The 16,355-nt window shown below is 49.0% G+C and overlaps 1 protein-coding gene across 1 annotated transcript in view; it reads right to left on the bottom strand.

Annotated features, from left to right (window-relative positions):
• The window catches only part of NUP160 (nucleoporin 160), a 289,550-nt gene that overhangs the window by 236,225 nt on the left and 36,970 nt on the right, over positions 1-16,355 (bottom strand). The window contains exons 8-9 of the mRNA XM_078684503.1: positions 3,680-3,757; positions 3,169-3,266 (exon numbers count right to left, since the gene is read on the bottom strand). Of these exons, the coding sequence (XP_078540629.1) occupies positions 3,169-3,266; positions 3,680-3,757 (176 nt within the window). The remainder of the gene's footprint in view (positions 1-3,168; positions 3,267-3,679; positions 3,758-16,355) is intronic.

The following is a 16,355-nucleotide window of genomic DNA, read 5'->3' as shown; positions in this document are numbered from 1 at the left end:
GGACGTCTGCAAGAAGATGCCTGCAGGAGGACGTCTGCAAGAAGATGCCTGCAGGAGGACGTCTGCAAGAAGATGCCTGCAGGAGGACGTCTGCAAGAAGATGCCTGCAGGAGGACGTCTGCAAGAAGATGCCTGCAGGAGGACGTCTGCAAGAAGATGCCTGCAGGAGGACGTCTGCAAGAAGATGCCTGCAGGAGGACGTCTGCAAGAAGATGCCTGCAGGAGGACGTCTGCAAGAAGACGCCTGCAGGAGGACGTCTGCAAGAAGACGCCTGCAGGAGGACGTCTGCAAGAAGACGCCTGCAGGAGGACGTCTGCAAGAAGACGCCTGCAGGAGGACGTCTGCAAGAAGACGCCTGCAGGAGGACGTCTGCAAGAAGACGCCTGCAGGAGGGCGTCTGCAAGAAGACGCCTGCAGGAGGGCGTCTGCAAGAAGACGCCTGCAGGAGGGCGTCTGCAAGAAGACGCCTGCAGGAGGACGTCTGCAAGAAGACGCCTGCAGGAGGACGTCTGCAAGAAGACGCCTGCAGGAGGACGTCTGCACGAAGACGCCTGCAGGAGGACGTCTGCACGAAGATGCCTGCAGGAGGACGTCTGCACGAAGATGCCTGCAGGAGGACGTCTGTACGAAGATGCCTGCAGGAGGACGTCTGTACGAAGATGCCTGCAGGAGGACGTCTGTACGAAGATGCCTGCAGGAGGACGTCTGTACGAAGATGCCTGCAGGAGGACGTCTGCAGGAGGACGTCTGCAAGAAGACGCCTGCAGGAGGACGTCTGCAAGAAGACGCCTGCAGGAGGACGTCTGCAAGAAGACGCCTGCAGGAGGACGTCTGCAAGAAGACGCCTGCAGGAGGACGTCTGCAAGAAGATGCCTGCAGGAGGACGTCTGTACGAAGATGCCTGCAGGATGACGTCTGCAAAAGGACGTCTACAGGATTATGTGTACAGGATGACGCCTGGGAGTGTAAATAAGCTGGAGTCCGAGGAGTGGCCGCTTGAGGCCCCATCAGGAATAAACCTGGAGTTGGAGGCAGCCTGATGCCAGACTTTTGTTTTCGTAGTTGGTGTAAACGGAAACAGGAAGTGTTGGATAGCACCCCCTCGTCTTGCTGTAGGCTTGGTATAATGTGCAAACACCAGCTGGCCCTTAATGCCTCGTGCTGGTTTGGAGTGTGATGGGCATGGCCACTGTACGGAATGGAGTCCCCAGAGAGCTCGATTAGTCGAGGTTTTGAATTTAGTGGAGTTGCGCAGGCGCAGTGGGTCTTGCTTGTATCGTTTCACTGCCTTTAGATGACGTTACGTACCCTTTGATCTCGTCGTCGCAGGTTGAACCCTGTGCCTCACCTTTAGCCCCTCAACAACTCTGGTGTTTGCTGGGGAGAGTGCGGGGAAAGGCAGGGTGTGGCGACTACAGAAAGTAAAAAAAGACTCTTACGGCGCTGTTTACGTTCTGATCCTGTGGCTCAATGGATGACCCCTGAGAACAGAGTCAGCAGGGACAGTGTGGGTGCCATAGGACAAGTCCCCCATAACCAACGTCACTCAGATAGGCCTTTTAAAGCTTATCTCTGCCCGCTCTCTTCTTGTTGATCCGGACTTGCCTATGTGCTCCTCGGCGCTCCTGCGTTTGTCACTATACAAAAGACACAAACTACTGGCCTTCTTGTGACCATTTTAAGAAGCCTAGGGGCTTCCAGGGCTTAGAGCCATGAAGTGCATAAAATAGAAGGCATAAGCAAGCCTTGGCACAGGGACTGTGCCTGTGGATCTCCCGGGGAGGAACCATTTTTAAACAGGTGGGGTTTGCTGTGTCAGAATAAAACGGTAAAGCAAGCAAAGCCCTGCTACACAATTATTTTTTGTGGTTGGTTAGGGGTCTGTTTATGTGTTTCTGTACACTACAATTTGGTGTCAGTGTTGATACGTTTGTCACTATTTGTGTTTTTCACTACTATTCTCACGTCCGCACTATTATTCTATCTAGTGCACGTTTGTCTTTTCACATAGAGAGAGTGGCCAATGATGAGAAGTGGGTATACCAGCAATTGCTAACCGGGAACCCCCCTCGGGTTGTTCTACCGTGAGGTACTCTCTCTATTTTTCACACCTTTTCCTGGGTGAACTGTATGTTGTCCTGTGTGATTTTATATTGGAGAAGTACGCATCTTGACCTAAGGACTTATGTTATTAGACATATCCCGCGGAGTATTACTGACAAGCAGTCCCTATCATTTTGGTCTTTTATATGGATGCAGTTGAATTTAGGTGAGGCTCCAATTGTTTGAATTCTATTTGAGTGGGGGGCTGCCTTACCTATTTCCCTCCCCCTCTACCCCTTGAGATTGTTCTGATGTAGTATAAATAGAGCCAGTTTCTTACAGCACCATTTAGTGGTCTTTCCCTCCATGAAGTCTTGTCCTCCAGACACGCCCCCCTGTGATGGCCAGAGCAAGCAACGGACCAGGCATTTTATGTTAATCTGTGATTTGTATTCTAATTTTAAAAGCCATTATTTAAAACCTCTTATTCGTGCACAAAATATCAGATCACATATTGTTGCCCTGAAATATATGCTGGAGTTAATTGATACTTGGGTTTGCTTTAATGTTGCACTTTTTATCATCAAAGCAATCTATATAAACATAAAGGTATTGTTTTATGATGTCATCATTTTATGGAAACTGGATGGAAGGGTTCCCAAAATGTTTTGCTATGTACCTTTGCTATTGATGTAAATAGATCTGCAAGGGCTTTCCCTTTTATTCTCGATTACAATTATGTGCTATTGTTAATCGCTTTTATGGTTGTTTTTACATACTGAATCAATCAATGAATCAATGACACTGCCTGGTAACCACCGACTGCCCCAGGACTCTCAGAAAGGGATTCCACTAACCAACATCTGTTTAGTCCTCAGACCACTTCCAGAGACACAACTAATATAACAACTAACTTACAGCGCGCAAAGGCCCCCCAATCACCACATGCACGACCCCCGCCACGTTTGTGATAGTAGATTATAAAACATTCCCAGCACCACCCATCTCAAGTCGGAACAAGCACGCTCCCAAATTACACACAACATGCACACAGCACTTCACACAAACCGCCCCACCACGAAAGCACACCAATATTTCTCGTTCTCCAGGCGGGCGGTACTCACTGCTCGTAGTTGGTGTGCTTCACTATCGTCTGGTTCTCATCATCTTGCCAGAGCGCCCAAAGGTCCGTCGACGTCAGTGTGAAGTCGACCAGCGTTTCCTGGTGGAAGATACGGATGTGCTCAGTTATTCAAGTGTTGTGTGGAGCACGTCTATCATATCCATCTATTATTCAGTACTACACAACAGTCTGAAAAGCCCTTTAATCTCAACAACACAACTCTGTAAGAATAACCCAAGTGTGGCAGTCAGTCTTTAAAAGTAAAAAAAAAAATTAACTACTAGACAGAGAAAAAGCCACTGTATTTCCCCTCAGGCTGATGGCAGAAGAAAAGCTACTATTTTGGTTTTAGTAAATAAAAAAAAACGTCATGCCTATTTTCAAAAGTAGCCACAGTAGGGTTGTGAGACAATGTGTCAACACAGAGTGTTTGGAGGCAAAGCGCAGAAAAGGCTGTGTGCTACCTCGCCCCAAAATCTGCTTAAAGTTGTCTGAAACAAAGCACAATTCACCTGGTTTGTGAATAGCGTCGAGAGGTGGTCCAGGCTGTAGCGATTACTTTCTGCACTCACCAGCTGAAAAATGCAGAACTGGAGAAAAATAAAAAGAAAGACAAATTAAAATAGGAAAAAAGAAGCTATTGTACAAGTCATGACTTAAAGTAGTTACGGTCTAAACCAGTTGGTATTGTGGGGTTAAGCGTATAACAAAATAAGCAGTACATCAAGCAACTAGCAGGGAGAAGCAAAAGAAGACAGAAGGAAAGAGAACAGAGGAGAAAGTGGACACATAAGAGTGAGACACAAAGGCCCATCAAAAAGATCTGAGGCAAAACCGATGAAGGAAGAGTTACTGGAGAGAAGGAGAGGAACAGAGACCATGCAGAGCAGATGGAGTCAAGGGAGCGAAGAGATAGAGGCTAGCAGAGAGATGAGAGAAAAAGCCAGATAAAGGGATGGCGTGAGAGAGGAAAGCGAGGCAGGCACGAAAGAGAAAAATAGATGAAAAGCCACCAAGAGACTCGCAGCTTTAGAGAGGCATCGATCATCCAGCATTGATCCACAACTGACCACTCGCAGCTTTAGAGACGCATCTATCATCCAGCATTGATCCACAACCAACCTCTCTCAGCTTTAGGGAGGCATCGATCATCCAGCATTGATCCACAACAGACCTCTCTCAGCTTTAGAGAGGCATCGATCATCCAGCATTGATCCACAACCGACCTCTCAGCTTTAGAGAGGCATCGATCATCCAGCATTGATCCACAACAGACCTCTCGCAGCTTTAAAGGGACATCGATCATCCAGCATTGATCCACAACAGACCTCTCGCAGCTTTAGAGGGACATCGATCATCCAGCATTGATCCACAACCGACCTCTCAGCTTTAGAGAGGCATCGATCATCCAGCATTGATCCACAACAGACCTCTCGCAGCTTTAGAGGGACATCGATCATCCAGCATTGATCCACAACCGACCTCTCAGCTTTAGAGAGGCATCGATCATCCAGCATTGATCCACAACCGACCTCTCGCAGCTTTAGAGGGACATCGATCATCCAGCATTGATCCACAACAGACCTCTCTCAGCTTTAGAGAGGCATCGATCATCCAGCATTGATCCACAACCGACCTCTCAGCTTTAGAGAGGCATCGATCATCCAGCATTAGTTTAAGTTCAAGTTCAGAAATTTGTATAGCGCACTACTCACCCATAGGGTCTCAAGGCGCTTGTGGGAGGGGAAGCATTATTTATCGAATAGCCAGGTTTTAAGTTCCTTTCTGAAGGAAATGTGGTTCTGTGTGAGGCGGAGGTGAGTGGGGAGAGAGTTCCAGGTCTTGGCCGCCAGGTAGGAAAAGGATCTGCCTCCCGTGGTGGATCTGTGGATGCGCGGAACTGCGGCAAGCGCTTGGTTGGAGGATCTAAGTTGGCGGGTGGGTGTGTAGAAGGACAGTCGTGTGTTGAGGCATTCGGGTCCTAGTTTGTAGAGGGCCTTGTGAGCGTGGGTGAGGAGACGGAACGTTATTCTCTTGTTGACGGGAAGCCAGTGGAGGGCTTTTAGGTGGCCGGTAATGTGATCTTGGCGAGGGATGTCCAATATGAGTCTGGCCGATGCATTTTGGATGCGTTGGAGTTTTTTTTGTAATTTGGCTGTGGTTCCGGCATAGAGGGTGTTTCCATAGTCCAGTCGGCTAGTGACCAGTGCGTGGGTGACCGTCTTTCTTGTTTCGGTGGGGATCCAACGGAAGATTTTTTTGAGCATGCGAAGGACGTTGAAGCATGGAGATGAGACGGCGTTAACTTGTCTGGTCATTGAGAGGGAGGAGTCTAGGATGAAGCCCAGGTTGCGTGCGTGGTCTGGGGGTGTGGGTGCTGTACCCAGGGCCGGTGGCCATCATGAGTCGTCCCAGGCAGAGGGGGATGATCCTAAGATGAGGACTTCCGTTTTGTCTGAGTTGAGTTTTAGGCAGCTGTTCTTCATCCATTCGGCTACTTCTTTTATGCCTTCATGAAGATTGGTTTTGGCGGTGTTAGGGTCTTTGGTGAGGGAAAGGATCAGCTGGGTGTCGTCAGCGTAGGAGATGATGTTGAGGTTGTGTTGTCGCGCGATGGATGCTAGGGGGCTCATGTACACGTTGAAGAGGGTGGGGCTGAGTGATGAACCTTGTGGGACTCCGCAGATGACTTCGGTGGCCTCTGATTTGAAAGGGGGGAGTCGGACTCTCTGGGTTCTCCCGGCGAGGAACGAGATGATCCAATCTAATGCTTTTCCTTGTATTCCGACGTTGCTGAGGCGTTGTATGAGGGTGCTATGACAGACTGTGTCGAAGGCGGCGGAAAGGTCGAGTAGGATGAGGGCAGCTGTTTCTCCGTTGTCCAGTAGCATTCGGATGTCATCTGTCGCTGCAATGAGGGCGGTTTCGGTGCTGTGTTTGGCTCGAAAGCCGGACTGTGAGGGGTCGAGGGAGTTGTTGGATTCAAGGAAGGCGGCGAGCTGGCTATTGACGGCTTTCTCAATGACCTTGGCTGGGAAAGGGAGGAGGGAAATGGGGCGGTAGTTCTTAATTCAGAGGGGTCAGCTGTGGGCTTCTTCAGGAGGGCAGTGAGTTCGGCGTGTTTCCAGCTTTCTGGGAAGGTAGCGGAGTTGAAGGAGCAGTTGATGACATCACGGAGATGGGGTGCGATGATGGAGTCTGCTTTGTTGAAGATGTGGTGGGGACAGGGGTCGGTTGGCGAACCTGAATGGATGGAGTTCATTAGGCGGATGGTGTCTTCAGTGGTGATTGGGTTCCAGGCGTTAAGGTTGTTAGAGAGCGCTTTTGTTTTGGAAGTGGGTGGGGTGGGCTGTTCTTTCGAAATGTTCTTAAAGCTGTTGTGTATGTCGGCGATTTTGTTGTAGAAGAATGAGGATAATGAGTCGCAGAGGTCTTGGGAGGGAGTGATGTCGTTTGAGGCTGCGGTGGGGTTGGTAAATTCTTTGACGATGTTGAATAGTTCCTTGCTGTTGTGGGCGTTGTTGTTTAGTCGATCTTTGAATGCTGATTTCTTGGTGGCGCGGATCAATTGGTGGTGTTTGCGGGTGGCTGCCTTGAAGGTGGTCAGGTTGTCAGTGGTTGGGTTTTTTCTCCATGTTTTTTCGAGAGTACGGCATAGTTTCTTGGAATTCTTAAGGTCATCGTTGAACCAGGGGGCCTTTTTGCTACCTTTTTTGATCTGGTGATTTTTCAGGGGTGCTAATTCGTCAGCGCTGTGAGTGATCCATTGTTTGAGTTTGGTGGCAGCTTCGTTTGGGTCTGATGAGAGGGCGGGAGCATTTTGGTTGAGCGATGTGAGGAGTTGGTCGGTGGTGATTTTGTTCCAGTTTCTTCGAGGAATAGGTTGTGGGGGGTTGTGAGTCGTGGTAGTTTTGTAGCTGAAGTGAACACAACTGTGGTCCGTCCAATGGAGAGCGGTGGTATGATTGAAGGAGATGTGTTTGCTGGAGGTGAAGATAGGGTCGAGCGTGTGTCCGGCTAAGTGGGTGGGGGTGTCAACAAGTTGTTTGAGTCCGAGATTGGCCATGTTGTCCAGAAGGGTGGTGGTGTTGCAGTCGTTTTTCTTTTCCAGGTGGAAGTTGAAGTCTCCAAGTAGAATGTAGTTCTCGGAGGGGAGGGCATGCGGGCTGATGAAGTCAGTGATGTCTTCCCTGAATTGTTTGCGGGTTCCTGGTGGTCTGTAGATGAGGGTGCCTCTAAGTGTGGTCCTGGGGTCGGTGTGCATCTGGAAGTGGAGGTGTTCGGCGGTTGCAAGGTAGTCGTCGAAGCTGGTCGTGATTCTGATGGTGTTCTTATGAACGATGGCGATGCCGCCTCCTGTTTGGTTGGTGCGGTCTTTTCGGATGATCTTGTACGTGTCCGGGATGGCTATGGCGATGTCGGGTGCTGATGATGCGTGCATCCAGGTTTCTGTAAGGAAGGCGATGTCCGGTGCCGCAGTGTCGAGTAGGTCCCAGAGTTCTGTGGCGTGTTTGTGGATCGAGCGGGTGTTTAGCAGGATGCATTTCAGGTGGTTAGAGTCGGCGCTGTGTTTGGAGGTCGTGGATTTGGTGTGGGTCTTGGTGCAGGCGAACTTGCATGAGTGGCAGGCGAAGGGACCGTGGGTACGTCCTGGGGCAGCTTCGAAGCATTGTGGTGTGCGTCCGGGGTTAAGGGCTAGGAGGGTGACGGCGTCATACGTTATGTGGGTGGAGTTCGGGTTGCGGGGGCCAGGGCGTCTGGCGCTGGGCGCGGTCCAGGCGCGGACGGGCGTAGACGGGCTTACCTTTGGCGCGCATGGGGCGCGACCGCTGCGCGTGAACGCTGCGCGCAAATGCATCGGTCATAAGAGGATGGTGAAGGGGGCGGAGCGAGGGGGGAGCAGCTGGGAGGCGGGGGCGTGGTGGAGAGGGCGGGCTCCGAGGCACAACAGTCACCAAATGGCCGCAAAAGTGAAACCGGACCAGGTGCACCAAATGGCTGCAAAAGTGAAACCGGACCAGGATGTGGCACAACGTGGGGATGAGCTGTGGGAGACGAGCCAAATTACTAAATAAACAAATGAATGTCTAAATTACCCTATCAAGCGATGCAGACCAGGAGAGCACACAAATCAAAACAATCTAAATGGGCCAATATTAGCGAGGCACAGCGCTCGATCGCAAGTCAGGCAGTAGGAAAACAATGACGTCACAGGCAGCAGCTGTGCACAGAGCACGATCGCAAGGCAGGCAGCAGATAAATAACGATACCGCAGGAAGCAGGCAGCAGTTGTGCATGGCGTGAGAGAGGATCACTGCTCATCTAGGTCACAGGTCAGCAGGGAGCATGGGGAGCGACCGTCACCGAGAGCGTCGGGATGGTTGATCCACAAACGACCTCTCTCAGCTTTAGAGGCATCGATCATCCAGCATTGATCCACAACCAACCTCTCTGAACTTTAGAGGCATCGATCATCCAGCATTGATCCACAACAGACCTCTCGCAGCTTTAGAGAGGCATCTATCATCCAGCATTGATCCACAACCGACCTCTCGCAGCTTTAGAGAGGCATCTATCATCCAGCATTGATCCACAACCGACCTCTTGCTGCTTTAGAGAGGCATTGATCATCCATCATTGATCCACAACGGACCACCCGCAGCTTTAGAGACGCATTGATCATCCAGCATTGATCCACAACCAACCTCTCAGCTTTAGAGGGACTTCGATCATCCAGCATTGATCCACAGCCAACCTCTCTCAGCTTTATAGAGGCATCTATCATCCAGCCATGATCCCCAACCGACCTCTCGCAGCTTTTGAGAGGCATCCATCATTGATCTACAGCCCACCTCTTGCAGCTTTAGAGGCATCGATCATCCAGCATTGATCCACAACCGACCTCTCGCAGCTTTAGAGAGGCATCGATCATCCAGCATTGATCCACAACCGACCTCTCGCAGCTTTAGAGAGGCATCTATCATCCAGCATTGATCCACAACCGACCTCTTGCTGCTTTAGAGAGGCATTGATCATCCATCATTGATCCACAACGGACCACCCGCAGCTTTAGAGACGCATTGATCATCCAGCATTGATCCACAACCAACCTCTCAGCTTTAGAGAGGCTTCGATCATCCAGCATTGATCCACAGCCAACCTCTCTCAGCTTTATAGAGGCATCTATCATCCAGCCATGATCCCCAACCGACCTCTCGCAGCTTTTGAGAGGCATCCATCATTGATCTACAGCCCACCTCTTGCAGCTTTAGAGGCATCGATCATCCAGCATTGATCCACAACCGACCTCTCGCAGCTTTAGAGAGGCATCGATCATCCAGCATTGATCCACAACCAACCTCTCTCAGCTTTAGAGAGGCATCTATCATCCAGCATTGATCCACAACCGACCTCTCGCAGCTTTAGAGAGGCATCTATCATCCAGCATTGATCCACAACCGACCTCTTGCTGCTTTAGAGAGGCATTGATCATCCATCATTGATCCACAACGGACCACCCGCAGCTTTAGAGACGCATTGATCATCCAGCATTGATCCACAACCAACCTCTCAGCTTTAGAGAGGCTTCGATCATCCAGCATTGATCCACAGCCAACCTCTCTCAGCTTTATAGAGGCATCTATCATCCAGCCATGATCCCCAACCGACCTCTCGCAGCTTTTGAGAGGCATCCATCATTGATCTACAGCCCACCTCTTGCAGCTTTAGAGGCATCGATCATCCAGCATTGATCCACAACCGACCTCTCGCAGCTTTAGAGAGGCATCGATCATCCAGCATTGATCCACAGCCAACCTCTCTCAGCTTTAGAGAGGCATCTATCATCCAGCATTGATCCACAACCGACCTCTCGTAGCTTTAGGGAGGCATCGATCATCCAGCATTGATCCACAACCAACCTCTCTCAGCTTTAGAGAGGCATTGATCATCCATCATTGATCCACAACTGACCACTCGCAGCTTTAGAGAGGCATCTATCATCCAGCATTGATCCACAACCGACCTCTCGCTGCTTTAGAGAGGCATTGATCATCCATTATTGATCCACAACTGACCACTCGCAGCTTTAGAGAGGCATCCATCATTGATCTACAGCCCACCTCTTGCAGCTTTAGAGGCATCGATCATCCAGCATTGATCAACAACGACATTTCGCAGCTTTAGAGAGGCATCGATCATCCAGCATTGATCAACAACGACATTTCGCAGCTTTAGAGGCATCGATCATCCAGCATTGATCAACAATCGACCTCTCGCAGCTTTAGAGAGGCATCAATCACCCAGCATGGATCCACAACCGACCTCTCGCAGCTTTAGAGAGGCATCGATCATCCAACATTGATCCAAAACCGACCTCTTGCAGCTTTAGAGAGGCATCAATCATCCAGCATTAGTTCACAACCTGAACACTCGCACAGGCTTCACTGACACAATCTGGCAATCGTTCACATCCTACCACAATGGTGCCCGGATGGCTAAAACTAATCAAACCTCATATGAGCCTATCAAAAGGACAATGGTTAATGGATTTAAAATCCTGGTCCACTAAAGGGTGGCATGCTTGGTCATATGGCCCCTGCTCACTGAGAGAAAAACACAAATGTGGGCCTCTAACCTGACCCTGCAGGGAGCTCTTAAGGGGAGAAAAGAAAAATTCCACTCCAGTGGACGAGGAGACCTCGAACATCTGGTGTGGGTGTGCCGTGTGGATAATGTGGAGACGGAAAACTGTTAAAAACTACTTCCTGGTGAATCAGAAAGTGTTATTATGGTCCCAGTGGGTACGATTACATTTTTTTACAGGAATAGTTCAACCTTTGTAAGGATAGTCGACATGTTTCAGCCTATTGGATACCCCAAACTAGATGCCATTAGCTTTCTCTAGGACCCACCTAAGCAGGGGTTTGTTCTGTTATTGGATTCCAAGGAAGGACAGCAGTAAGACGTTAAATGTTCACGAGAGAGAGCCCGAGAGATTGTGTGTGTCAAGTAGAGCTTCATGGTTGATCGCTTTAAAAAGCTGGTTAACAGAAGAGTTTAACCACGGAGCAGATATCACTCTCTTCCAGAACATACATAAAACCACCACCACCGGCAGAGAGGCAGCTTCAGCACTGCTCGAGACCCATAAAAAGAAAACAACTGCAAAGTATGCTGCATGGAGTTGGAGGATAGCCACTGTGCATCACCAGTCACCATCATCAGAGGGAAGATGCTGCCATTCCCAGAAAGGGGCTGAGGGGGGTGCTGCCATCTCCAGAGAGATGGGCGGAGGGGGGGTGCGGCCATACCCAGAGAGAGGGGCAGGCTGCCATCCCCAGAGAGAAGGGGCGGGGGGGGGGGGGGAGCTGCCATCCCCAGAGAGAAGGGGCGGGAGGGGGGGGGCTGCCATCCCCAGAGAAGAGGGGCGGAGGGGGGGAGCTGCCATCCCCAGAGAGAGCGGCGGAGGGGGGGAGCTGCCATCCCCAAAGAGAGGGGCAGGAGGGGGGGGAGCTGCCATCCCCAAAGAGAGGGGCAGGAGGGGGGGGGGGGGGAGCTGCCATACCCAGAGAGAGGAGGGCGATACAAAAGGGGATGATGAACGGAGCGTTTGAGCAAATCAAACACTCACCCCCAGTCAACTGATCTGGGTTTAATCCATCACCATTCTTTAGCTCACTCAGCCACCCCAGTTCAGACATGGCTATATGCAAATCAGTCTGACCCTGTGCCTTGTGGGAACAGTCCAGCACGAACTGCCAAGCCATGTCTTCCCTGGACCGGAAACAAGTATCCTGGGACCGGTTTCGGATTCATAATCCTCATCAGCCAGGCTATCTTGAATCCAGTGGCCAATGAGCAAGGGACTCACGTCTGAGCAAGTTTAGGCATTTTTACTGTTTAACCATTGAATTTTAATATTTGTTAGGATTGATTTTAATAATCCACAAATCAAAACCATAATTGCCTTAAATTCCTAAATACTCTCCCCCGCATTGTCTAGCTCGATATTGAAGCCTGCCCGCCCCGGTCCGACTCGGCAATTATTGCCGTAGAGCGGAGGGCGGACAGGTAAGAGCCAGGCATACCAATTCTCACTTCCGCTAGAGCGGAGGTTAGCGCTCTAGCCGTCACCGTCTGCAGGGCTATTTAGCTACGCCCCCCCAACAAGCGCGCAGCGGTTGCGCGCAGGGGGCGCCCTCGAGCGCGCCTAAGAAGCACCGAAGAAAAGCCCGTCTGTGCCGGTCCGTGACAGGACGGGACAAGGGATATGGCGTTGGTGTCTGGAACATCGAAGACACAGGTTAGCTCCAATATATGCTACTCTAGAGAAAAGCTCCTCTGTCTGACTTCGACCTCAAGTGCGACATGCATACGAGATTCTTGGCCCAATTTTGAAGGCCCTTTCTCCTGTGCTAACTGTCGCTTTCAGGCTACGAACACATGCCTAACTAGGGATTCTCCCACTGACGTGGACATTATAGCCGAGACGATACTTCCTGATCGGATTCCTCCCCTAACAGGTACTGTTAGCGCGCATACTTTTAACCATGCTGCCAGGAAAGGACCCCCAGGATTTAAGTGTTTTTTATTGAATATACGCTCGCTACCCAAACACCACCAACAACTGTGGGATCTTATTAATTCAGACATGCCAGATATCTGTTTTCTCACAGAAACCTGGCTAAAACCCCACACCATCCCTGTAATTATGCTAGGGATCCCTGCTGGATACAAGATCCTATACCTAGATCGTTTGGTTAAAATTGGAGGCGGTGTGGCTGTTGTCTATAAAGAGCATTTAAAGGTTTCAGTACTTGACCAGTATAGCAATGCCCAGATGGAAATAATGATTTTCAGATTTTCCTCTTCCCCTAAATCACAGTGGAAAGGGGCTTTGCTATATCGTCCCCCTGGTCTATGCTCGGACTTCTCATTAACTCTTATGGAATTATTAGCCCCGTATTATAGAGACAATGAAGATTTCATTCTCCTTGGAGACTTTAACATTCATACAGATGTATCAAACAATCCAGATACTATATCTTTACTTGGTGATCTATCCAGTTTAGGGCTTAAAATCCAGAACAATGGCCCAACACATATGGGTGGCCACACATTGGATTTAATTTTAACCAACTGTCCCAAAATAATATGCTGCCCTCCTACTCTCATTAATTGGTCAGACCATTACTTGTTATCCTTTCAATTACTTGGCCCTCATTCACGATCCCAAAAACCCCTCCCAGCCATATGGAAACGAAAATGGCATAAAATAACCCCAGAAACACTACAGCAAATATGGAAAGAACCTATTTTCTCCGAAGAGGATAACATTGAAGCAGGCTTAGCCAAGTTTAATAAAGCACTCCTAGAGGCCATTGATTTACTTGCGCCATTAGAATTGCATAAACAATGTGCTAAATCAAAAACAGAAACATGGTACACAGAAGAATTAAGAGCTGAAAAATAAAAATGGAGGAGTTTGGAGAAAAAACTCACACTCCAATTAATAAAACTTTATCTAGAAGCTCAGTCCAATTACTTCAAAAATATAAAAAAAGCTCGGAGACACAAACTTGACTTACAAATTTCAGAGGCTGGAAATTCCACTAGGGAACTTTTTAAAGTCCTACAATCCTTTGTTAAGCCCACAGCCTGTGAAAGTCCAGACGATTTTAATCAAAACCTATGTGATGAGGTCTCTATGTTCTTTGAGAAAAAAATAGATTTAATCTATGAAAAAATTACTAAGACACTAAATAATAGAGATACCATCAATAGTCCTAGCTTTGAGTCTACCATCGGTGAAATAAACAGACCTACTCTGACTTCAATCCCAGAGATTAGCCTTACTGAAGTATATATATGTTACTTCACTTAATTAAATCAGGTTCACCAACTGATCTATTGCCTGCCAAGATGATTGCTCCTCTGGGTAGCATTTTGGCTCCAAGCTTTAAAGCATTGATTAATCTTTCCCTCAAAGAAGGAAAGATTTCCAAAGATTGGAAAAAGGCAGTAGTGAACCCTATTCGCAAAAACACCGCGCTACCATGGTCAGACCGTAATAATCTACGCCCTATATCCCTCCTACCCCATCTCAGTAAGATGACGGAGAGACATGTCAATTCTCATCTCTCTAAATTTATCGAGGCAGCGGATGGTCTGGACCCTTCTCAATCTGGGTTCAGGCCAAACCATAGCACAGAATCAGCTCTCCTCTCCGTGACCAATACCATTCGAATGGCACAGGATAGAGGAGGCTCTATGATTCTGGTGCTATTGGATTTATCCGCTGCCTTCGATACGATATCTCATGACACCTTGATCAGTCGTCTAGAGGGAATAGGAGTGGAGGGAACTGCTCTATCATGGTTGAAAAGCTTCATTTCCAATCCATCCCAAAATGTTCGCTTGGGCTCCCACTATTCCACCTCTAGGGAGCTCACTAAGGGGGTTCCACAGGGCTCATGTTTAAGCCCCACATTATTTAATGTGTATGTGGCCCCCTTGGCGAATGTTGCAAGGAAATATGGGTTCACAGCAATATCCTATGCAGACGACACCCAGCTGCTGTTCCCATTCCAAAATATGACTTCTGCAGTAAAAAATTACTTTGCTGCTGGAATGAGAGCAATAGCTGGATGGATGACCTCCAATTGCCTACAATGCAATATGGGTAAGACGGAGGTCATGCTCTTTGGAAATGCCCCACTCCTTTGGTCACCTGAATGGTGGCCTCCTGAACTAGGCACGGCTCCGTGCCCAAAGGAAAGTGTGAAAGATCTGGGTGTCAAGTTGGACCAACCACTGGTGCTAAAAGACCATGCCACTCAGGTCACGGGAACCTGTATGAGAATGATTGGCCTACTCAGAAGGGTTTTTCCCCTATTTAGGAGATCATCACCGAAGAACACTAGTGCAGGCTCTAGTAATTAGCAGGCTTGACTACTGCAATGGATTGCTTATATCTGCCAATGCGGAACAGTTGAGGAGGCTACAGGTTGTTCATAATACAGCCGCCAGGCTGATCCTCAATGCCCCTGCTAGATCCCCTTCCCATCCCCTACTCAACAAACTACACTGGCTTCCCACACGCCAGAGAGTACAATTTAAGATTTGTTGCACCATTCACAAATGCCTATATGGAATTGGTCCTAGGGATCGGACTGAAATCTTTCAACCCTACCAACCTGGAAGAACTCTAAGATCTGAAAACCAAGCTCTACTACAGATCCCTAGGATCAAAAGAGAAAGACAAGGAGGTCGAGCCCTCTCATTTAGAGGACCCACTCTCTGGAACTCACTACCCCCTTCTCTTAGATTAAACCCCAATCTCCCCACCTTTAAAAAATGTCTGAAGACGTATCTGTTTCCTACTCAGCAATCTTAGTTATGTCACACAGATTCTTTGTCTCTACTTATCTTCGGAACAACGAAGCGCGGAGATATCTCCTCGGAGATGGAATTCCTGCGCTATACAAGAACCTAAATAAATATGAGCATACCCTGCCAACTTAGGGCGAACAAAGCAATACAAAAGCGGATGATGGACGGAGCGTTTGAACAAATCAAACACTCACCCCCATTCAACTGATCTGGGTTTAATCCATCACAATTCTTTAGCTCACTCGATGGATTTAGGCCCAGATCTCTGTACTGGGGTGAATGTGTGACATTGTTCTGCATTCTGTCCATCAATTGTTGTTTTTGCATTTGTCACCCCGAGTGGGCTGGGTATGCTCAGACGTGAGTCCCAGGCTCTCCACACCACTGGAGTCAAGCTATCCAGGCTGATGAAGGCAGTTAGCCAGAAACCGGTCCTTGGATGCTTGATTCCGGTCTGGGAAAGACATGGCTTGGTAGTTCGGACTGGACTGTTCCCATGAGGCACAGGGTCAGAGCTGATTTGCATATAGCCAGTGTCTAACCCAGGGTGGTGTGGAGTGCAAAAAACGATGGATTTAGGCCCAGATCCTTGTACTGGGGTGAATGTATGACATTGTTCTACATTCTGTCCATCAACTGGGTTTTTTGCAATTTGCACCCCGAGTGGGCTGGGTATGCTCAGACGTGAGTCCCAGGCTCTCCACACCACTGGAGTCAAGCTATCCAGGCTGATGACGGCTGATAGCCAGAAACCGGTCCTTGGATGCCATCCCCAGAGAGAGGGGCGGGGGGGGG

This window comes from Lissotriton helveticus, chromosome 3_2 (genome assembly GCF_964261635.1).
Source record: "Lissotriton helveticus chromosome 3_2, aLisHel1.1, whole genome shotgun sequence".
NCBI classification, from domain to species: domain Eukaryota; kingdom Metazoa; phylum Chordata; class Amphibia; order Caudata; family Salamandridae; genus Lissotriton; species Lissotriton helveticus.
This window is presented reverse-complemented; position numbering and strand designations above follow the sequence as displayed.